Below are 25267 nucleotides of genomic sequence, written 5' to 3' on the forward strand. Positions count from 1 at the left end.
CCGAACGTTTTGAACGAGCGCGCTCGACACCGTTTGGCGGCGCAATCGGGGCACCCGGTGCCAGCTGGGCCTCTAGCGTGTTGTGCTGGTAGAGCCCGACTCGTCGCCGTACAGCTTCCGGAGGATCCTCTTGAACCGTTCCTCGTAACCCCACGCTCCAGGATAGAGGATTGGCTGCAAAAAAAGGAATAAACACCACGATTAGCATCCTAGTCGCTAGCGTCACCAAACAATCTTCTTCTTCTTTCGTGGTCCGCTTACATACCGAACATACCGAATCATATAAAATGCAACGCACAGTCGCAAACACCTGCGGCAGGCCCATATCGTTTCTGCATTTTATCTGCAAGTTAAAAGAGGTCATAGTCTATTAAAATAATGTTTCTTCATCATGATAATCGCTGGATAACACTTACCTGCTGTCTTGTGCTGTGTTGTTCATCACGCCACTTTTCTACGCCGGTACATACACGTACCGCTTCCGACGGAGCCAGCACGCATTGGGCAGGATTTCTACCACTTAATTTAGCTAAAATGGCACTTACTTATGTAAAATTAAGACCTTAATTATTAAAAAAAACTTACCAAAATTGATCGGCCAACAACACTGTTTACGTTTTTTTTACACACACAACCGAACTTCTACAGTGACAGCAGCCGCAGAGCACCAACACAACGAAAGGTGTCAGGCAAGACGTCAGACGATCTTAGGCGAGGGGTAGGAAGGAGATCGGTGGTGAGGGACGTGAAAGCTCAGCTCGACAGAATCGCTATAGGAGGAAGCGAGGCAACTAGACTAGACTAGAGAAATTAGAGCGAGAGGTACCTCACCAACCCTCGCATTGTTTGCCGGGTCGGGTGCCCGGCAAACAATGCGAGGGTTGGTGAGGTACCTCTCGCTCTAATTTCTCTAGTCTAGTCTAGTTGCCTCGCTTCCTCCTATAGCGATTCTGTCGAGCTGAGCTTTCACGTCCCTCACCACCGATCTCCTTCCTACCCCTCGCCTAAGATCGTCTGACGTCTTGCCTGACACCTTTCGTTGTGTTGGTGCTCTGCGGCTGCTGTCACTGTAGAAGTTCGGTTGTGTGTGTAAAAAAAACGTAAACAGTGTTGTTGGCCGATCAATTTTGGTAAGTTTTTTTTAATAATTAAGGTCTTAATTTTACATAAGTAAGTGCCATTTTAGCTAAATTAAGTGGTAGAAATCCTGCCCAATGCGTGCTGGCTCCGTCGGAAGCGGTACGTGTATGTACCGGCGTAGAAAAGTGGCGTGATGAACAACACAGCACAAGACAGCAGGTAAGTGTTATCCAGCGATTATCATGATGAAGAAACATTATTTTAATAGACTATGACCTCTTTTAACTTGCAGATAAAATGCAGAAACGATATGGGCCTGCCGCAGGTGTTTGCGACTGTGCGTTGCATTTTATATGATTCGGTATGTTCGGTATGTAAGCGGACCACGAAAGAAGAAGAAGATTGTTTGGTGACGCTAGCGACTAGGATGCTAATCGTGGTGTTTATTCCTTTTTTTGCAGCCAATCCTCTATCCTGGAGCGTGGGGTTACGAGGAACGGTTCAAGAGGATCCTCCGGAAGCTGTACGGCGACGAGTCGGGCTCTACCAGCACAACACGCTAGAGGCCCAGCTGGCACCGGGTGCCCCGATTGCGCCGCCAAACGGTGTCGAGCGCGCTCGTTCAAAACGTTCGGGGCAGGAATTCAACCCTTCGGATCATTATCCTCTGTCCCACAATAGCTGCAGCAGCAACAGGACCGAACCAACCGCACTACTGATTGCGGTCAAATACTGATTGCGGTCCTGGCAGGAGAAAAAACCCCACGAGTGAGTTCCTTCTAGATGCACTATCGCTACATCTAAATCTGTTGTCTCTAAACCTAATGTTTTATCTTTCCTCAGGTGTATTGAACAGGCTGCTGACGAACCCCGAAAAGGTGGCAAACATTCATCCCCAGCGGCCTACGATGTTCTTAGTGTTCAGTGGTGTGCGCGACCGTCGAAGTGTTAACATTAAAAATTTGAATTAACAAGATAAGACTATTATGGTGATGTCGTGTAGATGTGCGCAAGTGGGTTAAGATTAGACTTAAGTACGCTTTAAGGCATAAATCGATATGCCTAATTTTAAGTTAAGTGTTTTGACAAGCGCGTGTGTGTCAAGGGGCGGAATAAGCGCTAAGCAAATTAAGCGGCCGCGTCGGGCCCCGTGGTCTTGAGGGGCCCCAAAAAAGGAACCCCCCCCCCCCTCCCCCCCCCCCCCCCTCTCCCCCCCTCGCTCGAAGTTAAATTGCTACTAAATCCTTCTCTAGTTTAGAATATTTCCCTGCTAGACGCTTAAACCAAGCCTACATTTGTGTGACTGCTTAGGGCCTCCACTCGTATGTGCGGCTTTTACACATCATTTAAGATAAATAAATCTAAATTATATTCTCATAAATCACTACGCATTTTAAAGGGGGAATAAACATGATGACATATATTTAGTTTGTTAGAAGGTTCCTATGTACGTTCACTAGTTGATTTTGTCTGGATGTTTGCGGACTGCATTTCGATTGCGCAAGTCGTTTTGCCTCGTCTTGTGTTTTACAATCCCAACATCAAGGAAGCTGCCATCATTACATTGAATTAAGCTGGTACCAGATCCAGCCCTTAGTCGTTCGCAAGGACAGACAAAAGGAAGCTGTTCATGGTGTGTCAAATAATGTGTAGCAGATGGTATAAGATGGGTACCTGCGGGTGAGAGAGTCCGTTTCAAACGTTTTATTATCAATTGGTGGCACGTTCAAAAGGATGTGCGCAGATCACGGCCCGATCCTGAGGGCTCACCGTTGAAAAAGGCGCTGTCAGCGTGTGATGTCCTCAATGAGGATCTTGACACGGAACCGAGAGTGGCCATTCTCCCCCTCCAACCCCCTCCCCTCCGCATGTGTTTTTGTATGTGGCTTTCTTCTTCTTCTTCCTGATGTAGGTGGCTTTATAATCATGTTTTAAAAGAAATAAACCAAAGAGCTGTTGAACGACGTTTATGCGTTGTTTTGTCGCACATTTTGTGTAATTTTTTATGCGGACATGGAAAGAAAAATGAACTGAATGCATTTCAGATGTAAGGGTTGTAAATAAAGGATACATACAGTGGCGGATTAAGGGTATCGGGGGCCCTAGCCGGTAAGACGAATTGAGGCCCCCTGTAAATGGTAAATGGTGGGCCGGGAGGAGAGGGGGGGGGGTGTTAGCGGCATTAAACTGGCTGTTGGGAGTTTGAACGCCGTCGAGGGGCCCTACGATCATCAGTCACAGGCTCTAAAATTGATTCGCCAGCCCCGGGGCCCCAACGTCCATCCTTCCGGGGGCCCTTGTCGCTAGTACTCTGTCCATACGGCATACTATAGAATGGCGATCTACGGGGCCCCTTAATCGGCGGGGCCCCAGGCGACCGCCTAGTCCGCCTACCGTTAGATCCGCCACTGGATACATAAAGGATGATAATATCATGCCCGTCATAGGTTTAAGCCTCATATAGACGGTCCCCTCGTAGTAAGGACTGGCCAGCCGGATGTGTGGTACTAAAAAGACGCAAAAGCTTGCATTGGCTGGCATGACCAGGTAGATGGATACGGCAAATAGAAGAAGAAGAAACAGGAAAATGGAAAGCAGCAGTCTGTAGAAGCTTCGGTTGAGACCTTTGCTGTTAAAAAAGAGGGAAATGTCGTTGCATGTGGATGGAATGATGAGGTTGTGGGTGGTTCGGGTGATGAATGGTTGGGAGCGGAGATGAATGAATTGGCGATGCCAGTTTACCTCTTTCCATGCGTTGTATGAGGAATCAATGAAAATAGTCAAATCGTATTTGAATTATGGGTCAATTTTCGGGAATATCAGGAAAGAAAAAAATGCGACATTTTTTAACACATGAGTACATTATCACATATGGCCGTTAAAACCAGCTTACATCGGGTTGAGATCACCATTGGAGTATCACACTTGATAAAAAATCAAATTTCCGGTACGGAATTATTCCTTCACTTTCGCTCGTTTGAAATTGGCTTCATAACCGTTGATCGACATGGCGATCAAATGGCCACATCAGAAACGGCACGGAACGGCAACCACCAGCATAGCACAAATATTGCTTCAACACCAGAATTGATCGGCTCTCGCATCGTCAAGGTCACAGGTAAAACCAAATACACTACATATATATGTACCAATCGCCAATTCAAGATACAACTACAACTCTACCATATACCAGTACCAGCTGATGAGCTATCGCACACAAGCGAGCGGCGCGCGAAAATAAGAGGAAGGGGCCTGAAGGAAGAGAAGACAGGGGAAGGCACCGGGAGAGAGAGTGTGTGTGGTCAAAATTTTTGGCCATTTAAATTTTGTCCACCAACACCGTTGCATTTCGGAGCTTTTTTCTTGCCAGAAAGAGATAGCCATACCCTTGACATACAGCTGTCTCGCTCATATGACATTTCCAAGGCTCGCAAGCTCTTTAATGCGAGGGCTCTGGAGCAGTGAACTTGTATGGAGTGCGAGCCCTCGCGCGCCCTCGCAAATCGCTGTCACTTGCACTGCGGGGAAGGAAAAAAACTGCTATCGAGCTGTCAAAACACACTGCCAGCATTTTTGCCAGGGGATAGCAATTTTACGTTGATTTTCTTTTGCCCCCGGACGAATTGCTTGTTTTTGATGAAAATGATGTTAGAACTTAGAGAGCGGTACTTGTTCCGACGCAATGCGTTGCGATTTTGCCAAAATGTATGGGATTTGACAGACGCATGCGTTAACGACGCACGACGCAGCGTCAAAGTAGAAAAATTTCTATTTCGACGCACGTCGTGATGCGTCTGTCAAAATGGTTTAACCATATCGGGTGAAAATCGATATTTTTTCACGTTAAATTGTTTCGAGCGCAGTTTTGCGTGTAATTGGACTACTAAATAATTTTATTAACAAAACAAAATAAATGTAGAGAAAGTAAATTCGTAATTGCTGCAAAACAGGTGTGTGCGGGTCAGTACGCAATATGCAATAAAACAGCGAAAACATGCTTTGCACTGTTTTGAGCAGAACTGGAAATGATTTTACAGTTATAATTTAACATTATAATCACATAAGAACCTATAAATAAGAGGCATTATTGCTGTTTGTTGATGTTTTTCTTTGTAAAATGTGTTGACGTATCCATGCAGAACGCAGCGAACAGATACCAGCGTGCGTCACGCAATGCGTTGCGATACGCTGCGTCGAAACAAGTACCAAGCCCTTAGTTGAGGTTGATTTTAGACACAATAGTCCCATAATAAATTCAATAATAGCCCGTATATCAGACATGAGCAATGGCAAATCATTTTACCTCAATTATAACATGCTATAAGCAACCTTGAAATCTTTTAGAAAGTCAACAAAAAACTCTCTCCCCAAACATTAAACATATAAAAATATAATGAAGAAAGTCTGAAAAAAAAGCTTTACCAACAACTTCAAATTCGAACAATATTAACCACAGGGTGGCTCTGGCAAGGCAACTGACAGCATCGAGGAAATGTAACTTTTTTAAAAATTATTTTATATGTATGGAAACACTTTGTTCTCACAACTCACAGTTATCAAAATATTACATTATTTTAATGTAAAACTATACAATAATTTAACGTTTGACCATTTTTCCGAGCCCTTCGCTTTGAACAACTTTGAACTAACACCGTGCACATGCGCACAGAACCGTTGCTAGGGGATGCCAGGGATGCCAAATTGCCATGCTGCCCTACTGCTCCGCTCTGATTGGTCCAGCAGTATCCACCAATCGCGGCGATTGTTTACTCCATTATTCGTTACATTCCTCCGTAGGTCAGGTGTCTTCTGCATGCAAAAACCGGCACGGTGCAACGCCGCCAGCAGCATTATGTTACACACCGAACGTTCGCCATTAGCACCACACACTCATACGCACAGGAGAGCGAGCGGGAAGCATAAATTCTTCCTGCCCAACGGGACGATTCTCAGAGCCGGTTAAACCTTCCACACAGGTGGATCGGGATTTTGAATTTCGCAAAATCAAAGTGTTGTGTCGGACCATCTCATCGTTGCCAAAATGCTCGCCGAAAGTGGTCCGATGGCCAGCAACGAGCTGCACCTTCCGTACAGTAGTAGTGAACCACCGCCCGGGCCCGGTTCTACCGCGTGTGAACCACCGAACCGGCCATTATCGCCGCGAAAGTTCTTCGAGCGACTGTACGGTCACCTCGAGCGGGATGATAAACGTGCCACCAACAACAACAACAACGGTTCTGCCAACGGCAGCAGTGATGAAGTGCGCGATCGAAACGTGCACGTGACAGTGACAAAGGCTAGTGATCCGTGTGCTCTTATTGATGAAACCCACCGACACCACCATCATGACCACAATTCTTCTAGTAATTCGCAAAAATCCGTCTCAGTGAACAGTTCGATCAGTTCCGGCAGCCCGCGTTCCTCGCTCGCAGTGGACATTGAGGAAGATTCGTCGCAGGATGCAAGCATTGGCTCACCCCGACTACAACCCGCCGGCGGTGACCACCCTCGACAACCGCCGGCTTACCCCCCATTGCGCCATTACGGTATCACTTCCTCCTCTGCTTGTGCTTCCGAATATCCGGCCCCCACGACGATAGGTGGCCAATGTTACGGGTTTTTGGCAGTCACTCCACAACAGTCATCCTCCGCCGGTGTTTTACCGGTGCCGGCACCCCATTTGACGCAACCGGGTGACCCGGCTTTGGTGGGAGGATTGCAACATCGGCCGCAACCCGCCGGCAGCATGGCCGTGTCAACGTTCTTTTCGTCCACGGGAGGTGCAGGCGGAGGTGGTTATGGGCCTCCTTCCTTTCGGCCGTTTTTTGGTATCGCACACGATGGACCGCAGCTGCCGGCGGGATTGTCCGCTTTTCGTAAGTAAATTTAGTGTTCCATTTTTTAGACAGTGAGATTTTTTCTAAATCGAAAAAGGTGAAAAAGTGCAACAAAAATCTTGATTTGGTTTTGACATGGCTTGGGAAATCGATCGATCCTAAAATGCTCGCTTGCAGCTTGATGACTAAGGGTCGATCTTACAATCCTTGTCGAAGATCTCCAATCCAAGTGGAGGTGTGTTTTTGTATTTTAGTCCACTTTCATCAGATATACCAACAGGATTCTGGGAGTAAAGAAACACTTTCTTAAGAATTTTTTGACTTTTGACTCGTTACGTTGCAATACACGAAGAAGTATAGGGGAAATCCTACGTAGGCCCCCCTAATAAGGATATATTCTTTAACTTCTGTTTTACCCACAAATCATACACACATGGGAATCGAACAACACCCGACCATGAATGAGTGTCTGCCCATAGACCAAACAGCCTGTGATCCTGTTAGTTAAAAGTACTCGTATTTATCGTGCTTGACCATGTCCGAGGATCATAAGAACCTACATGTACTGATCATTTATGTTCGTTACTTTCATGAATTTTATCAGGATGCAATTGGCATGCATCGAAAGACAATTTAAAAACAAATATGCATTTAAATGGCAATGATCAAGCAATACTTCGGAGATTCCAAACGATCAATTAAAATTGTGCTCTTTTTATCTTAATCTTCTTGGGACAATGACCAACGACCAACAACGGAGTCTAGTCGGCTTTACAGACTACGTAATGTCCGTAAAGGCTCTAGGTTAAGCCTTAGGTTAGGTTCTAAGATCGTTCTAGACCAGTAACTAAGGAGCACTGCACAATATGGACACTAATGGGCATGGTTTCCTGTGACTGATTGAACTCCATTTGCAAGAAAGGAGTCCGTATGGGCTGTTTGGCTTGTTTGAAAATTAAATCCACGACGGTAATGTTATCGCCACTCGATGTACATTCGATGATTTTCTATGAGATAACTATAACTTTTCTACCATTCGGTCACCACACTTTTGTGGACAGTGTTCCTCCAAAAACCCGAGACATTCCAGGCTCATTTTGCCAAAAACTAACGGATTTCTTCCAAACGTTTGGCTGCTCCCAGACGATCACTTTTCAATCACCCACTCACCGCCAGTTTCAATGTCCGGTGTTGGTAAGGCGATACTTTTACACATGCTAGACGACGACAATATCCTTCCGTGGCCGGTTAATACCTTCTACCCCAAACAAGAAATCAATCTCCGCTACCTTTTCAGATTCACTTCCCTTTTTCCTCAATTCCCTTTTCTCTTGAAGGAGAAACAACCATATGGTCCGTGTCTCCCCGTTCCCCCCAGAGAGGTCACCAACAACTTTGTCCAGAAAGAAACACAGAAAGAAACGGTGACCGGGAGGTGCGCCCCGTCTACCGAAATGCCGTAATTTTTATGGCTTATTAAAAGATTACACAAAACGGACCGGGCGACCCCTTACGGAGGCCCAAACCCGCCGGACGTGAGCAGTTGTTCCGAACGGGATTGCGCTGCAGTGCAGTCGTCGGTGCAGCAGTTGCGGGTTTGTTTCACTGCTTTGCCCTGTCCGCGTGCAAAGGTGATGAACCCTTTTTTTCCTGAGCCGCACAAGTCAATGAGCCTTGACGGGCGGGGACACTCTCTCATGGGATTAGACGGAGTAGGTAAGAACACAAAACACTGGACACCGCATGGACGTCCATCGGCGAAAAAAGGAGCCCCCGTAACGGAGGAAAAAAAAAGAAACCTTACGAGCCGGTATTGCGGAATTCCTTCAGAACCCTTTTGGATGACCTCCGGTAACACCGGTGGATGATATGTGCATTATGCCGCAGGTGGAGAATGGGGGGAAATCGGTGCGCGCACCGATTATTAGTCGGACACCGAGGGACGACTTTTTGGAGTGCAGTGTAAGAGAAAGAGAGAGAGAAAGAGAGTTTGGACGGCTTTCTTGGGGTGTCTCAAATTACCGCAAACTGATTTTACCACACAATTTGCACCGCATATTTACACGCTTCCCTCGGCTGGACAATGATTGATTTCAGAAAAATAAAGTTTGAGGTAATTCCGTTTTCGAATGTAACCCTATCGCCTATCGCTGCTATATTGGTACCCTGCAAGTTGCTAAGGAGTAATTATGAAATCGGAAATAGGTGACTAAGGCATGCAGGAAATGCATTTCCTCCAGGCATATTGCAATTTTTCAAAATAGGAAAAAAGCATGTGGTGTACTCCCTCAAAAAACAAATAATTGTGAATCTTAGACACGACTAAATAGCGAAGTAAGGGACATATCTGACCATTTATATCATTAAATAATGAGCTATTTTTACATGCATGGTAGTTTTTAATATATAATGCTAATACGTTAAAGATATATTATGTTGAAATAGTTGAAAACAAATCCAAAACATGCCACCACTTTCATCCCTTTTCTTCTTCTTCTTTGGTGCCACAACTGTTGTCGGCAAAGGCCCACCTGTACCACTAATGGGTTTGGCTTTCAGTGACTTATTGATTACCATAGCAGAATAGTAAGTCCTACGTATAAGGATACGATTTATTACGGGCTTGAACCCATGACGGGCATGTTGACCTCCAAATCTAGGACAAGTGACCCGCAAAAGACCCGATCGTCATAAGTTTCCAAGATGACATGAAAAATAAATGCTGATTAGATGAAAGCTTTGCACTACTTATGATGCAGACTCCTAGCGATTGTTTAGAATTTAAGAAAGTTGAAAGGTTTAAGAGTTTGGGAACATTTTGAAAATACCACCGCAACTTATATTGTGTTGAAGAACCATATAAAAAGGACGGTAATGTTTTATGTATTTACAAAACATTTAATTTTTCGTTAATTGTATGCACATTGTGCTTTGGATTATGTTAAGTTTAAAAAATAGCAATATTAATGATATCTTCTTTTTGGCGTAACGACCTAAGCAGTCACGCCGGCGACCTATACAGGTGAAACAGCTAACAAATACAGGGTTTACCAAGTCACTTTCCGATGTGAGCTGCACAATTCATCTTACTTGAGACGTATTTCTATTCTGACGTGCTACTTCATTTGGCCCGAAATAATTTTCTATTCCGCCGCATTCATTTTCATCCATTATATGAAGTCTTTTCACAGGGGATGTTAGCTGGAGCCGTCCGCGATGTTTACATTTTTTTCAAAAATAAATTTTTGGGCTTTTAGTGCTGATTTGTGATACAACTATGTTGTTTAACAAAGAATAGAAGTTTATCTTTGCTCCGCTGTAGCATTCTAGCCGAAAAATGGATTATTCGTTGAGATATTAGCAGTTGAACCTGCTCAGTCAAATCTGCTAATAACTCAATGAATAACCCATGTTTCGGCTATAACGCTACAGCGGAGCAAAGAAAAACTTCTATTCTTTGTTAAACAACATAGTTGTATCACAAATCAGCACTAAAAGCCCAAAAATTTATTTTTGAAAAAAATGTAAACATCGCGGACGGCTCCAGCTAACATCCCCTGTGAAAAGACTTCATATAATGGATGAAAATGAATGCGGCGGAATAGAAAATTATTTCGGGCCAAATGAAGTAGCACGTCAGAATAGAAATACGTCTCAAGTGAGATGAATTGTGCAGCTCACATCGCAAAGTGACTTGGTAAACCCTGTAATACCGTTGCGGCCAATGTCGCTTCACAAACCTTCTAAACGTACCAAGCTGCCGGATAGTCAGTGCTTGCTAAGGATGGTCGGTCCATACAATGGAACCTACGACGGGCATATTGTTAAGTAGTGCGAAATGACGACCGTACCAAGGGACCGACCATGAACTATACATAATAAATACTAATTGAAGGCTTAACACACTAAAAAATGCATTCCTCTCTCTCTCTCTCTCTCTCTCTCTCTCTCTCTCTCTTTCTCTCTATCGCGAAGCTGCTTTCGTTAACTAATTCTCCAATATCAAAGGACAATTATCATATTGTAAACAATTAATTACCTTCCCCTACCATATTAAAATGGTGTGCCACCAAAAAACACACCATCAGGCAGAGACGGCACATGGAGAAGAAGATTCTCATACAGCACAGGCACGACATCCGGCCGACATAGAGACGACATTCGCCAATTGTTACGCTCGAGCGGCAAAATATGATCGCTTTGCTTGTGTTGTTCTAGCGTAAAGATCGGTAGCCCTTACCCCTCGACACACTCTACACACGTTTCGTAACAACAGTAGCTCATTCTTCTCAGCACGCAATGATATTCCCACCCCTCTTATGAGGGGCATAAAACATAGGCGCGCGCGCGCGTAATTCTGGGAGACACGCTTCGTTCCGCTTTCACGCCTTGCACTGACGACAACGACAAAACGAAACAATCACCCACACCGAGCCACAATCACACACACATAGACCGCATCCACCAACAAGCGAGGGAAAAAGTTAGTTTTTCCACCACCAACAACAACAGCAGCCCAGAGTGCGGTTGAGTGATGATTCAGGGGGTGGGGGGGGGGGGGTAGGATTATCTCCCAATTCTTCTCTTTTTTTCTTCACCCAGCGGCAGACAACAGCAAATAAATATTATAGCAACAACACACGCACAAGACACGACCGCATATGCAAGCAGCAGCACGCACGTGGAATAGACGCGGAAGGGAAGTGAGAAGGGGGAGGAAAGCGCCTGTTGTTGGCAAAAGTACGTTTACGCATCGTTTCCGGTGGACAATAAGAATCGTCCTCGGTGGTGCTCGTGCTCGTCGGATCGGGTGACGCGGGTTGTGGAAGAGGGATGTTTTTCCACTTGTTTTCCTTTCCTGGTTTCGGGAGACAAGAGCTGCCGTCGTCGACGGTTTTCTTCCAGCGCTCTGAAACGCCGGATTGCTTTTTCACCATCCATCCCCCCGGTCCCAGTGGAGTGGTGCTAGCAGGGAGAGAAGGAGAGGGGCCACCAGACCCGAACTAACTAAATCATTCCCTCCCATCGGGTCGGTTTCCATGATTGCAGAGGAATTATCATCATATTGCTGACTCGGGGCAGGGGGCGCGCCGACGAAAAGTGGATGGCGGGTGGAAAGGACAACACACCACAGACCACAGTGTGAAAAACCGTCCGTCGAACAACAGATGATAATTTTTACGCCTGCCTTACCGTCAATTGGAACGAGCAATGATTGTTATTGGCCAGTTTATTTTACTTTTTTTCTACTTTCTGCTGCCTGGTGCCGACAGAAGGAAGAAGGTGGAAAGTGTTTTGTTAAATTCCAATCCGATTGGAAAACACGAACGAAGCGCGATGATATGGAGAGCACCCCGTACAGTGCGCGCGGCTTTATCCATGGGAACGTATACTGCTGGGTGCATCGGATTAAGCACATCGTAACACATGATTAGGGCACTGAGGCCGTCATAGGGTTTTTAATCGATTGAAATCAAAATACCAATCAATTAAACAATTATTATAAATAGAATTATTAACAACAGCATCAGTAGGATGACAAACTACTTAACTACTGATAAACTTTCCTTTATAAAGACAGATGGTTGATGCATTCGTCTTGATTTTTCTTGAGATACATCCTCAAGCAGTAACATTTCAATATTAATATAAATGAACAAATAGTACCCAACATGAGTAGTTTACTTGAACAAAGATAATTCAGACGATTTTAATCAACTTCTTACTCCTTTTTCCACTAATTAACTTCATTCCCCCTCCGATTAAAATAAGCCACGAATCTCTGAAGGAAACTCTCATCTTTCTCAACAAATTCCTCACCCCGATTGACTGTACTGCTGCTGGAGTAGAATTTGCCAATCCTGATCATTTCACCTGAGTTCACTTTCATTAAGAACAAGACACTGGCCAAGATGCTGTTTACAACCTCGTACAGCAGAAACAAACCAACCAACAACAGCAATGGTAATCAACAGACAGAAGGGAAAAGAGAATTCACGCGCGTTGGTTTATGCAGCCCTGAACTGCCAATGAATGAAGCGAAGAAGGATCTGGTATCATTCCGTTCCGCGCACTCAAAATACAATACAAATAAAATTCATATTACAATTCTCCCACGATCGTTGCTGATAATCGCCTTGGTGCGCGCGGAAACGGTCAGAAAAATAAACCCAAACCTCCAATGGTGAGGGCACAACTAGGCACTAGGGGAAATGCGGGCCCGGATTGTGAAAACACACAATCAGAGATACCCGGGACCATCACCCGTCATCCTCCGGCGCGCAGCATATCGTTCCATGGCAGCAGTTTGTTGAAATCCGTGCCCGAATGGGTTTCTATTTTCTGTGCAAGGAGGAGGAACAAGCAGGTGCAAAAGGATGCTTTCATTGGAATTCATCGTAGTATAATCTTCATCATCATCATCTTTATACCTTATCATCATCATTATTATCATTGTAAGAGTCGTTATGATTGGGTAGCAAAAAAGCAAGGAATCATTTGCAGAACCGTTTTGGACATGCGATGGATTATTGCTACGCAAGGAAATGTAACCTAAATTCACAGTAGGATTTCACTTCTATATGCAGCGTAGTTTTACGGTGCATTTTCTACAATTTTTCTATGCAATTTGTAATGAAATAGAAATATTTTCACATGTCTGAGCAAAACTATTTGCAAGTATTGATATCCTTATATCCAATAAATAAAGGCTGATGAGCTGCTACCGACATGCAACTCATCTTGTGTGCGTATCGCAAGAGCCACAGAGAGGACCTTCATCGTGAATGATGTCAGCTGGGCCCTGTGAATTCCTCTATATGCAGGCTACATGTGTTCTGTGCGTCGATTAGTAACGAAAACGCTCTAATAAACAGTATCGCCCAACAAGTGTGGAAATTAGATATGTAATGCCCTTCGGAAGCTACATTGAACGTCCAGAGTTGCTTTGAGCGTGCCGAGCTATATAGTGTAGGTAGCTCAATGCAGCACGCATAATTCCAATGAGTAGTTGCCGTCGCACTATTAATTGTCTACTCAACTCATTCTCAGTTAATCAGTTAGAGTTACTGTATACAGCAATACATGCAACTATTAGTGTGCCGTAATCATCGCAATTACAGTTGACCGTTTTAGAATTCCTCCCATATGATAAGACTATCTTCTCTCGAACGTTTGCTTCATTGAGGATTTTTAATTATTTTGTACGGAATTGGCTGCCAACCGGTCATTCTGCAGCCTGAAAAATCAGTTCACCTCAAAGAACCTGTCGCGACGGACGAAGCTGGGACTATATAGTACCTATATAGTTCCGGTACTCACATACGCCTCTGAGACATGGACACTGTCCAAATCTGACGAAACCCTCTTAGCCGCGTTCGAGAGGAAGATGCTCAGAAGGATACTTGGCCCGTATGTGTGGAAGGATAATGGAGGAGCCGATATAATGACGAGCTATACGAGATGTACGGCGACCTCACTGTCGTGCAGCGTATCAAGCTCGCCAGGCTCCGGTGGGCTGGCCATGTTGTACGCATGGAAACGAATGACCCAGCCCGTAAAGTCTTTTTAGGCCGTCCGCAAGGACAGAGGAGGCGTGGTAGGCCCAAATTGAGGTGGCAAGATGGCGTGGAGGCGTCCGTCATTGAGGCCGGGATAACGTACTGGCAGACGAAGGCGCGAGACCGTGAGCGGTTTCGGACACTCCTGAGGCAGGCCAAGACCGCAAAGCGGTTGTAGCGCCGGATAATTTATTATAATTATGTACGGAATTCATGTCTGTATTTACATACTGAACAAACAAGAAACGTCCGGAGTATTGGACATGCTTAAACTAATGTCGAAGTTTGCTGGAGTTTAAGTTCTTCCTAGTACTGGATAATGGAAATAGATATCTCATCCTCCATCTATTTGTATGATGATTTTTAACCTAATATAGGTAGAGAGATTGATTCAATCTTCGATTACCAATCAACCCTATTAGGATCGAAATTCATTACTCGTACCACCTTCTTTGCTACATCAATCTACGACTGGATACGATACTTTAATGAGTTCGTCGCCTGTCTAATAGGACCATGGGAGCATCTGCATACCCTAGATTATATTGTGTAATGTTGCATTGGCTTACGTACTTGGAACAAAAAAACGTAATCAGACAGGATTCTTACGTTTTATGTACACCTAACGACTGTGGATGATAATCATTGATCACATGGTAAAAACCCATATTCTATAAATCCATATCTAAATAGAACTGCCATAAATATCCGCATATAAACTAATAATAATCTCACACACACGCCCTCTCTTCTTAGTGGCCAGACGTCGCAAAAAGGAAGGACGTCCACGCCGCCAGCGCACCACGTTCAGCAGCGAGCAAACCCTCCGACTGGAGGTGGAATTTCACCGAAACGAATACATTTCCCGAGGCAGACGGTTCGAGCTGGCGGAAGTGTTGAAGCTTTCCGAAACACAAATCAAAATATGGTTCCAGAATCGTCGCGCGAAAGATAAGCGCATCGAGAAGGCACAAATCGACCAGCAGTATCGGTGAGACACAAACTACCTTCGAATAATGGTAGTTCCAGTCCAGTCTAATATTTCGTACATATACCAATGTCTTTACAGGACATTTGCCGCTGTTAACGGCTTGCTGACTCCATTCAGTCCTCAGTATCCTGCAGCGTTGATTGCAACGCACCACCAGCATCAGCAGCATCCTTCTCATCATCATGAGCAGGCGCAGGAGCCACAGCAGCAGGTACAGCATCAACAACTAGTGCCATCTTTAACACCAACCATTAGGAGAGAGAATCAAAGGCCGAGTCAGCAAACCAAACGGTACGAGGACCGTGACCGTCAAGGATCGCATAACAGCGGTGAAGGTGGCGGCGTAGGTGATAGTGAGAAAACTGAACGATGAATCTAGATTGGGCTCTAGCATTCAATTTGGGCGGTCGACTTCAACAAAAGGGTTTAACAAGAAAGGGGTAAATAGAAACTGTTTAATTGAAATACTGTGTTAGGCAATTTCAGTTAAAAAATATAAAAAGCTAAAGTAGACATTTCGAAACAGAATCATCAACAATCAACAGAATGAGAAAGGTGATATTTTGATTTCGGTTACTCACGGTCAGAAATATGCGTTTCGAGCAGAATGTTGGTCTAACAATCCCCTTCGAACAGTCGATCGTTTGAACTTTTGTTTTCGGATTTATCAACTTCAGTTGCCTTAATTTCTTCATTAAAAAAGCTTCATTTTGTTGGTTATTGTGCTTGAAGTTTATTGATAAAATATAGATTAATGTGTATATATAATGTTCCAACACTTACTCAAACAAAGACAATAAATGTACTACACAAAAAAGATCACTGGGATCAACAGGAAAAACACAAATTCAAAAACAAAATCAAACTTACCGAAACTTTGTCAAGTCCATCCCTCCACCTTCCCAGTCTCCTCGTGCCAATGCAAGGATGAGCACACAAAGTAAGTATTGTAATCAACCTACCTGCTAGTTCCGCCGCCATTGCGGCCACCAGCATTTGGGGGCATACTTAGCATACATAGGACCAAATTTAGATTTAACATAATAGCACACAGGTGGTATGTGTGTCGAAAAACAATACGAACACACCAATGGAACCTATTGCACGCACACACGAACACAATATAGAAAGCGAGTATAAAATACAGAACGGCAACACATACTGGTGGATTACATTAAAAAGAGGGTAAAATATAGTAGAAAGAAAATTAAAATGGTGAAAAGAAATAGAAATAAATTAATTAAATTCAATTGATTGTAAAGTGTTAACAACGCGCGACAACGCCTGCCATCGTGTAGAAGAAATGTGTTAGAAAGAATATGATCAACATAAGCGCAAACAAGATTTAAGCTCCATTCTTAATGAATTGGGGTTTCCGTCTGCAAAGCGGACGACATTAGTAACATTGCATTCATTTAAAATGAAGTGTTTTGCCGACTCGATCTAGTCGAAATTGATGCTCAATGAGAAGCCATCTCCTTGTTAAGATAGACTGAAAAACGACATTAAAAATGATTGTCCATTTACGACAGGGAATTCGGGTTAGTGCAGAAGGGACGATGTGCACAGGAAGACTCAATCAAACTTCCAATTCCAAAAGGATATATCCTAATGAAAAGATACGTACACTGGAAACATTGCTAAATAATATTTCGAAACTCCTTACATGGTCTGAATTCTAGTTTCGTTCCATACACCTACCCCCTCCTAGGATATAGTGTGCAATCTGCTAAGAATGTGAAATCTACCAAACTTTAGTATTGAATTTAAAAGGAAAGTGGCGTCAAAACGCTAATGAACGTTTTAGTAAAATGGAAAAAAACCAACATCTTCTTCCTGATATCATAATGTATAACATCACCAATCGAAAAACCGATATCAAGCGCTTGTCTCTTCCCTCTATAATGCTACTTCTAAACAAATACATAATTACGGAGCGGTTGGTGCAGTTAACATAGTAGAACACAACACTACTACAAAAGACGTCTACCATATCCTTCTGCTGCTGTTGCTGTTACTACTAAGCCTAGCAGTGGTGTTGATCGTCATCCTGTGCTGGCTACGGCCCCTTGGATCCGTCTACAACTGATGCTTATTTTCTCATCATATCCTGTTCCTCCGCATATATCTCCCTGTAAGAATGCTTGAATAATAAGTGAAACGGAAGAAACGACGTGGCCACCTTTTCTGGTACTGGAGAACCCTCGCTTCCTTTCTTTCTGACATACAAGACACACACATACACACACACTCACACACAACTACCGAAAAAACTGGCCGAATATCCTTCGCTCCTTTTAAACCCTTCCACCTCTCCCTTTAAAGGATAACGATCGAAGAACATTACATTTACCCACACTCACACACTCACACCCTTCTGCAAACTTCTTCTCTCATCCTTTCAGCTACTGAAATACTCATCCAAAAGAAAACTCACGATCAAATAGTTACGAAATGCGAAATACTAAATAGATATACGGACGATTCTATACTCTTTTCTAATTTATTTTTGTTTTACTGCGACATGATCTTACTCTCAAAAGATGCTTCTTCTCCAGCTATAGCTTGGTTTCGTTTTTGTATTTGTTTTGTTTTGTGTTCCCTCTTTCTCCTCTCGCACCGGAGATAATTATTATAATTATTAGGGGGGTTGGTAGGTTATACACGTGAATATGTCGTTGTACCAAAAAAAAAAAACTAAAATAAACGGGGCACAGGGGGTGGTTTTAGCAAGGTTATTATGTTGTGTGGTATCTCTATCGAACAAAACCTAATTTGAAACGGTACACGTGAGTGTATTTCAATAATTCATACATTAATTAACGGCGGAAAGCATTCTTCCTATCTTGCAGGGACATCTATTTCAGTTACTGTGATCAAATCAATTACGAGAAGAGGATCCTTGTGACCGAACCAAGATCGATATGATCAGGAACACTCAAATGTTATCATTATGAATCTAATAAGAGTGATTCCTCGACGTAAGAAATTGGTTTACTATTGATACGTTAGAAAACGATAATTGCTGCTACATAACACAACCGAAACCTATCATTTTTTCCTATTGCTTTTTATTTGCTTTAGAGCGGCGCTAGTCTATATATCCATACCATTTTAATCGAACCAAAGTAGTGTACTAAAACTCATCTATTGCGAGCAGTGCGACGATGGAGAACTCAATGATATTTAAAAAAAATCATTTTATACCTTACGAAAAAGACAAACGTCAATCTATATACAATCAAATATGTATGAATAACTCTGCTTGTGGTCTGTGTGTTCAGTGTACACGATATACGCTCTGTATCATTTTTACGATTTTCGTTCCTGTTGTCTCAACTTCCTAGTCATGTTGTTTTTATGGACGATTTCTCCTTTTTTCCTTTCTCATCATTTCCTAAATTAGTACTTTATACTTGTCTACTCTTGCGCTATATCTTTTGTGTTTGTTTTTATAACTGAACTTTTTCGATTGTTCTAATTTTTTTTACCGTCGCTTTGAAAATCAAAGCGAGTTGCATTTTTCTCTTTTGTTTCCTATTTGAAATGAAAAACAACCATCTGTGTCTTTGAACGACAAGAAGCTGATGTACGATTGTTAGCTGTGAAAGTGTGTCAGAGTTTGTGTATTTATGTGGGGATGGCTATGTATAAAACTGGTTAAATTCTTTTGTAGTGTAAATCAAACTTCGCTTACCGAGCAATCCCTGGTCTTAAACTCTAGTCTAGTTTATACTTCCATACATCTATACATTTATAGTTAATAAATATAATATACTTGCTATCCGTTTCATAGCAAACACAAGGGTTGTTACTGTGCTTGTACACCAACAATGAAGGTAGTTGAGAGATTTACACACACCACCACCGAGCCATTTTGTGTTGGTGTGTTGTATGTTTTTAAGATTTGTTTTCCTGCTGCTCATCGGTATATTTCTTCTTTTCCTGTTTTTGTATGTTTTACTCAAATTTTACTCGCAGGGGATATATTTTTCATCCAAGTCAGTTGTAGCGCTACACTCAAAAAGGTCAAACGCTAAAACGCGCTAAGACTTTTATTTCCGCCTTTCTACAGCAGTGTTCGTATAAAATGAGAGACCTGCGTTGTTGTCTATATACTTCTTCTCTTAACGACTCATTCTCATCCGATCTTGTAAAACCACCACTGCCCGGTAAGACGAGAAATAGGAGGAAAGGGAACACATACTAGAGCAACGATGTCGGTGACCACCACCGGGGCAAAACTTAAGCCGTTAAGCAAGCAATGAAGTTGTTCAAATGCTGTTCTCATGTGTATCTCTCTATCACTGTCATATGCTTCACTCAATGTGCCTCTAAGTCGACTGCTTTCCTGTTGTGTGGTGCTGCGGATAATGCAGCTGCTTTCCTGGGATGGATGCGACAGCTCTAACCACTCATACACATTAGACATATGCTTTTGTACGTCGATCTGAAGAAAACCGCTCAAACTCTGACGAGGGAAGGGTTGCGCGCGCCTGATGTTTGCTGGGTTAATGCGGACTAGTCTATAGAGCAAGGTGGAGCTGAGATCCTGGCAAATGAATGCGCGTAGGTACCTTCTCCACTACTCAATATATCTCTCTCGTCACTGTCCTTCATCTCGCCTGTGTGTTTGTGTGTGCACGCGCGCCCTCCTGCACTCTCCTTCCTGTTGTTAATGTGCTGGCTTGGGTGAAGAAGCTCCTATCGATTGAACCTCCACACTTTTCGAATGACTGTCCTCTCCCATCGATCCCTTTTATACGGTAATGCACGTCTGTTCTCTGTTTTTTTTTGTCATGCATACTCTGACATCCCAAACACACGCACACACTGTGCCTCTGCCTGAGTAAGGTTTTGTTTTGCTCACTGTGACTGAGTATGTAATGTACCTTTTTTTCTTTTTTTGCTCTAGCCTCTTTCTAAAACTTTGCTTTGTACCTGATAGGAATGAAGAGAAATACAAATGGTTTTGGAAATTAGAGATTTTAGTGTCAAATGTTCAATGCAGTCGTATCACGAGCTACCCTAAATTGCCGTAGATGGGCTAAAGTTTAAGAGAAACAAAATACTGAAATGGTTTAAAATACAATGCATAGACACGGGAAATGGGTAAAATAAATCTTACAGCCAAACTGTTATATGCTGTGAGCAAGTGTCAGTAAATCGAAGGGTAAAGAAGCTCGCTTCTTACAATATCACTTCGACTGGTGGGCAATTATCGGTGGCAATGGGGAAAACTCCACTTCTGTGTTACTGCTGTAAAATTACAGGACAAATCCTGTAATCACACGCACTCTCTCACAAACACACAAACATACACACACACGCACATAATACTTGGTGCACGTCATCACAATCTGGATATTGTTAGCTACACCTTCTTCGCTTTTTTCGCCTTTATCCTACGAATGTCGCTTGTAAAGCCTTAAAAGAACAAGTCTAGTCAAAACTGGGACACACACACACACATATTTCATGATAAGGAAATAATACCACCCAAGTCGTACACTGGATGCAAAACGATAAGGAGAAATAATGTAAACAATTCGTTCAATTACTCGATAAAAGAATGATTTCAATAAAATTGATGTACAACAAAAATGGATAAAATAATGCATGAACTAAAAAATGGAGCTTCAGGTTGCGATAATGAATGTGTCACACTGAAAAGAAAAATGTTTTCATATTTACCTTTGAAGAGCCGCGCGTTGCACTTGCTTGTGTGTGGTGGCTGTGCTGTGGATGGGAAAGAGACGATGGGACGCACAAAGATACAACTGGGGACACATTGCGTTAGCGACTTGTGCGATCGGCGGCTGAGGGTGGAGGGGGTATGGGGGGCGGTCAACAACAGTGGACAGGTGTATGGCGTGGTTAGAAGACAGAACACGGTGGTGAGCGAGCGAACGGTGGTTGTCGGAGAGAGTTCGTTAACGATCGCTATCGCACACACGTTCGTGTACGCGATGCGGTGTATGTGAACCCGGCACAAGACGCAAGAAACATGTGGTAAGAGCAGTTATTTTGGCTTCAGCATATGCACAACGAGAAATAGACAGTTTGAAGTTGATAGGCAAAGTGAGCATAGGCATTCTTACTTATTCAATCTTACGGGACATCATCCACCCTTTCTTTTTCTCTCTCTCTCTCTCTCTCTTCTCGTCAAAGTTAATGCATACGGCTAGTGCCGTACCTTCCGCTGCGACCAGCCCCTTGGTTGCCTGGAAACGCAAGTTAATCGGTTAGCTATCGACTAGTACGTGCCATAATAGCTACCGTCGGTACCGTAGGGTGCCGCTCGCTGGTTGAAATTGCCCCCGGCGCGCACCGGACCGGCGTTGTATCCTTGCTGGTAGTTATTTCCGAACTCATTGCCACCCCATCCGCCACCACCGCCACCACTGTTGCCGCCCCAATTGCCACCGTTGTTGCCCCAGCCGCCCTGACCCTGCGAACCGCACCCATTGTCCCACGGATTGCCGCCACCGTTGTTCCAGTTGTTGCCGCCATTGTTGAAGCCACCGTTATTGAAACCGCCACCATTATTGAACCCACCGCTGTTCCAATCGTTCGCCGCACCACCGCGCTGGTTACCCCAGCCGCCACCACCACCACCACCACTACCGCGCTGGCTGTTCCAGCCGCCACCACCGCTGCCGCGCTGGTTGCCCCAGGCACCGCCACCACCGCCGCCACCGCCACCACCACCGGTACGACCCATGTCGTTCTTGTACCGGTCCATATCTTGCTTTGGCAGTGCTTTCTTCACATCCAGCAGCTTGTTCTGGATGGTGTGGCTTTTTTGCACTGCAACAAACACAAAAATAAAGAGAAAAACCATCAAAATCAGTCACTCTTCTTCCAAAACGGACAACTTTTGTCTCTCTGAGATACACAGAACCACTCCCTAGCATACTTACAGATGATTTTGTCCACCGGATCGTAATCGTCGAACTCGACGAAACCGAAGCCACGCTTCTTGCCGTTATCCTTATCTGTAACAATGCAGGCCGAAATAACGTTGCCGTACTTGGAGAAGTACTCACGCAGATGCTCCTCGTCGAAGTCATCGCGCAGACCGCCGACGAACAGCTTCTTCACCGACGAGCCGGCCTCCGGACGGTTGATGTCCTGTCGCGGAACGGCCCGCTTCGGCTCGACCACGCGCCCATCGATCTTGTGCGGCCGGCTTGCCTGCGCGTCGTCAATCATGTACGATTTCGAGTAGGTGATGAACCCGAACCCGCGGCTACGCTTCGTTTTCGGGTCCTTCATGACGACCACATCCACCACCTTGCCCCATTTCTCGAAGTACGCCTTCAGCGTATCGTCCGTGGTGCGGTAGTCGAGACCGCCGATGAACAGCTTACGCAGATGTTCCGGTTCGCGAATCTCCTGTAATAAATGGTTCACATAGGGGCAAAGATTAGCAGGGATGGCATTAATAAGTCTTCTTTTCGCTGTTTTTTTATGTTAATTTCTCTACATCACAGAACGCGCGTCAGCGTAGAGAAACATCTCTGAGCGGGTAAAGCAGGTAAAGGAAGGTGGTAACGAGCAATTCGATACATGCGCAGATTATTATAGCAAAATGCTCGAGTTAACAGAAATAGGACGCCGCTCATATGAATTATTCTCCAGTGACCGTAATCGCATACACACACAGCAGGCCAAACCTTGAACCTGCGTATTTTCTATCTCAACCCATTCCCCCACCTAATATACGGACACAATTACTCCAGTTGTACGGCTTCTTTGCATACACACACAACGAAGCGAGTAAAATCCGTCATTGCAATGGAACATTCGTGATCAATTTCATTCATTCCGTAGTGGCATACATAGAATGAATGGGTTATAAGTAATAAAAGAAAATATATAAAATAAACTATTGCGTTTAATTGAAGCAAACGAATTCCTCAAACAATATGATTTTCGACGTACAATTTGAGCATTAGGAAAAATAAGTTGCTTTTTTACGCAGGTACATATCATGGAGGCCGGCTTGTGGCATTTTTTTTACTTTCATTCGATGGCAGGCTTCACGCACACACCCATCGTAAGCATCATTTTCAGCCAATTCAATATGGCGCCCGTCGCATCGAGCACATTCGATTGCCAGATCCGTTTTCAGAGCGTCAAGCATAGTCTTTCCATGGGGATCAAAATGCGGCATCTCAGCCGTTCCTTCATTTAATATATCACACATTTCTAACATTATACCCTCCCAGATGTAGGTAAATGCTTGTGTTTAACTTACATCATCATCGTTGCGGCCGTTCTGGTGATCGCCATTTTGTGGGTCCTGCTTTTCACTCATGATTCAAGCGATGCGCTTCAAAAACCTAATTCACACAAACTTCCACTAGACAGCACCGGTAATTTCCAACCTTCTACCACTCACGCACGCAGCAAAGGCACAAAATTCACCAATTTCGTGCTTTTTCACACTGGGAAAGTAAAATTATCAGCCCACTTCACGCGGATGTACAGCCACACGCCTCGAACTTTTTCAACCAAATGTGCAGTGCCAAGCGCAGACCCGGTTCATCCGCTGTCAACTTCAAGGTGCTTAGATAGAAGGTGTTTTGCTGAGTTTTGACACTTGACGTATGGGATCGAAATTACAAAATTGTTGCGGTTGGTTGGTTGGTTGGAAAAATGCCAAAATGAAGTAATTAAAAAAACGTACTTTTACTATATTTTCAGTGAACAAAATTAAGGATTAATTTTCAATCAAATCATACCATCAAAAATGTAACGCACAGTGCAGTTGAGCATTAATTAGAGAAATATAAATAAAAAGAACATGGCACAAGCAAGTTAATTGCATTAATTGTTGTACAATGTTCTTTTACGTTGATCCCATTTGATAAGTGCATGTAATCAAGCCCTATTCGTCGCCGTTCGTGCAGCGATATTTGGCCAAATGTTTAAGGATCAACAGTTTCTGTATCAACTGCGAACGTAGCGAGATTTAATCGATATTTTAAAAACACATGGTTCTGAATTATATTTTCCTGCAGCTTATCAATTTAAAATTGCTATTTATCACGATTCGGATACAATAGACACACGACAATACATTGCAGACGTATTTACACCATTTTTTGTTTTCCACATTTGATTCATTTGGTACAGTTTATATTTATGAATTCTCCGACATCTTGTACCTAAAAAAGTACCACCACAAATAGATAAATCAGTAAAATATAAATCTTTACGACTACCTTAATCAACACTTACTTGCACTTTGTACAGGTGAAGAATACGGTTTGACCTTCGTCTGCAGATCGGAGCTGTAAAGTGGCGTACGACATCTGATCATTACCACACTTGGGACACTGTCGGTTCACAATCGGTCCTTCGGCTTCCTCTCCTTCGGCACGGTCGGCTTGATCCGATTTTTTATTGGCGTACGAATTGAAATGGATCGTATACTCTGTTTCCATCGTGCCGAATGCTGCAAACGTACAAACATACGATAATTGCGCCCTTAAAAGCGGAACAGCAGCAGCCGCCGGTGCAGCAGCGCCAGTCGCTCTTACCCGCAGCATCGAACTCGCTTTGGCAGCCATAGCAGGACACTCTGTTGGAGTTTTTCAGTGGCGGCAGAATAGAACCACAATCGGGACAGAATCCGGGATCCATCGTAGGTAGCTTACAGCTTTACTTTGCTTTTATTTAGCAAATTTTTCCGAAACGTTACTGTGCGCTTATTTGAACCGCGTGTTTGTTGTTGACAACGGCATGTTTGTTTACATCGGGAAAATTGACAGCCTCGTCTGAAAGCTCTC

At 43.8% G+C, this 25267-nt stretch overlaps 3 protein-coding genes across 4 annotated transcripts; 1 reads left to right on the top strand and 2 right to left on the bottom strand.

Annotated features, from left to right (window-relative positions):
- Positions 1 to 5710: 5710 nt before the first annotated feature.
- On the top strand, positions 5711 to 15840 carry LOC120947362 (homeobox protein Hox-A1-like). The gene is made up of 3 exons (XM_040362616.2): positions 5711 to 6956; positions 15233 to 15467; positions 15546 to 15840. Exons 1-3 carry the CDS (start codon positions 6122 to 6124, stop codon positions 15838 to 15840), a joined length of 1365 nt encoding a protein of 454 aa, XP_040218550.2. The 5' UTR covers positions 5711 to 6121.
- Positions 15841 to 17942: 2102 nt separating this feature from the next.
- LOC120947363 (heterogeneous nuclear ribonucleoprotein 87F) lies at positions 17943 to 24016 on the bottom strand. Of its 2 annotated transcripts, XR_007452015.1 has the most exons (4): positions 23731 to 24016; positions 22391 to 22865; positions 21162 to 22277; positions 17943 to 20408 (listed from the first exon to the last, which is right to left on the bottom strand). XR_007452015.1 is itself a non-coding variant. In XM_049606406.1 (3 exons), the coding sequence occupies exons 1-3, from the start codon at positions 23788 to 23790 to the stop codon at positions 21724 to 21726; spliced, it is 1089 nt and encodes a 362-aa protein (XP_049462363.1). In that variant the 5' UTR covers positions 23791 to 24016; the 3' UTR covers positions 21159 to 21723. The 2 variants fall into 2 exon arrangements, 1 of the variants encoding a protein (XP_049462363.1); XM_049606406.1 differs by lacking the exon at positions 17943 to 20408 and having other exon boundaries at positions 21159 to 22277.
- Positions 24017 to 24561: 545 nt separating this feature from the next.
- On the bottom strand, positions 24562 to 25235 carry LOC120949422 (DNA-directed RNA polymerase I subunit RPA12). Its single transcript, XM_040366711.2, has 3 exons — positions 25019 to 25235; positions 24717 to 24933; positions 24562 to 24643 (listed from the first exon to the last, which is right to left on the bottom strand). The coding sequence occupies exons 1-3, from the start codon at positions 25119 to 25121 to the stop codon at positions 24619 to 24621; spliced, it is 345 nt and encodes a 114-aa protein (XP_040222645.1). The 5' UTR covers positions 25122 to 25235; the 3' UTR covers positions 24562 to 24618.
- Positions 25236 to 25267: the final 32 nt, after the last annotated feature.

Source organism: Anopheles coluzzii, chromosome 2 (assembly GCF_943734685.1).
Source record: "Anopheles coluzzii chromosome 2, AcolN3, whole genome shotgun sequence".
Lineage (NCBI taxonomy): Eukaryota > Metazoa > Arthropoda > Insecta > Diptera > Culicidae > Anopheles > Anopheles coluzzii.

Coding starts and splice junctions, on each gene's coding strand:
- LOC120947362 (XM_040362616.2), top strand. CDS start 6,122: ATGCTCGCCGAAAGTGGTCCGATGGCCAGCAACGAGCTGCACCTTCCG. Junction 6,957..15,232: donor GGCGGGATTGTCCGCTTTTC/GTAAGTAAATTT, acceptor CTCTCTTCTTAG/TGGCCAGACGTCGCAAAAAG. Junction 15,468..15,545: donor CAAATCGACCAGCAGTATCG/GTGAGACACAAA, acceptor ATGTCTTTACAG/GACATTTGCCGCTGTTAACG.
- LOC120947363 (XM_049606406.1), bottom strand. CDS start 23,790: ATGAGTGAAAAGCAGGACCCACAAAATGGCGATCACCAGAACGGCCGC. Junction 22,866..23,730: donor ACGGCCGCAACGATGATGAT/GTAAGTTAAACA, acceptor CATTTATTACAG/GAGATTCGCGAACCGGAACA. Junction 22,278..22,390: donor TCCGGTGGACAAAATCATCT/GTAAGTATGCTA, acceptor TGTTTGTTGCAG/TGCAAAAAAGCCACACCATC.
- LOC120949422 (XM_040366711.2), bottom strand. CDS start 25,121: ATGGATCCCGGATTCTGTCCCGATTGTGGTTCTATTCTGCCGCCACTG. Junction 24,934..25,018: donor AAGCGAGTTCGATGCTGCGG/GTAAGAGCGACT, acceptor GTACGTTTGCAG/CATTCGGCACGATGGAAACA. Junction 24,644..24,716: donor TTCACCTGTACAAAGTGCAA/GTAAGTGTTGAT, acceptor GTACTTTTTTAG/GTACAAGATGTCGGAGAATT.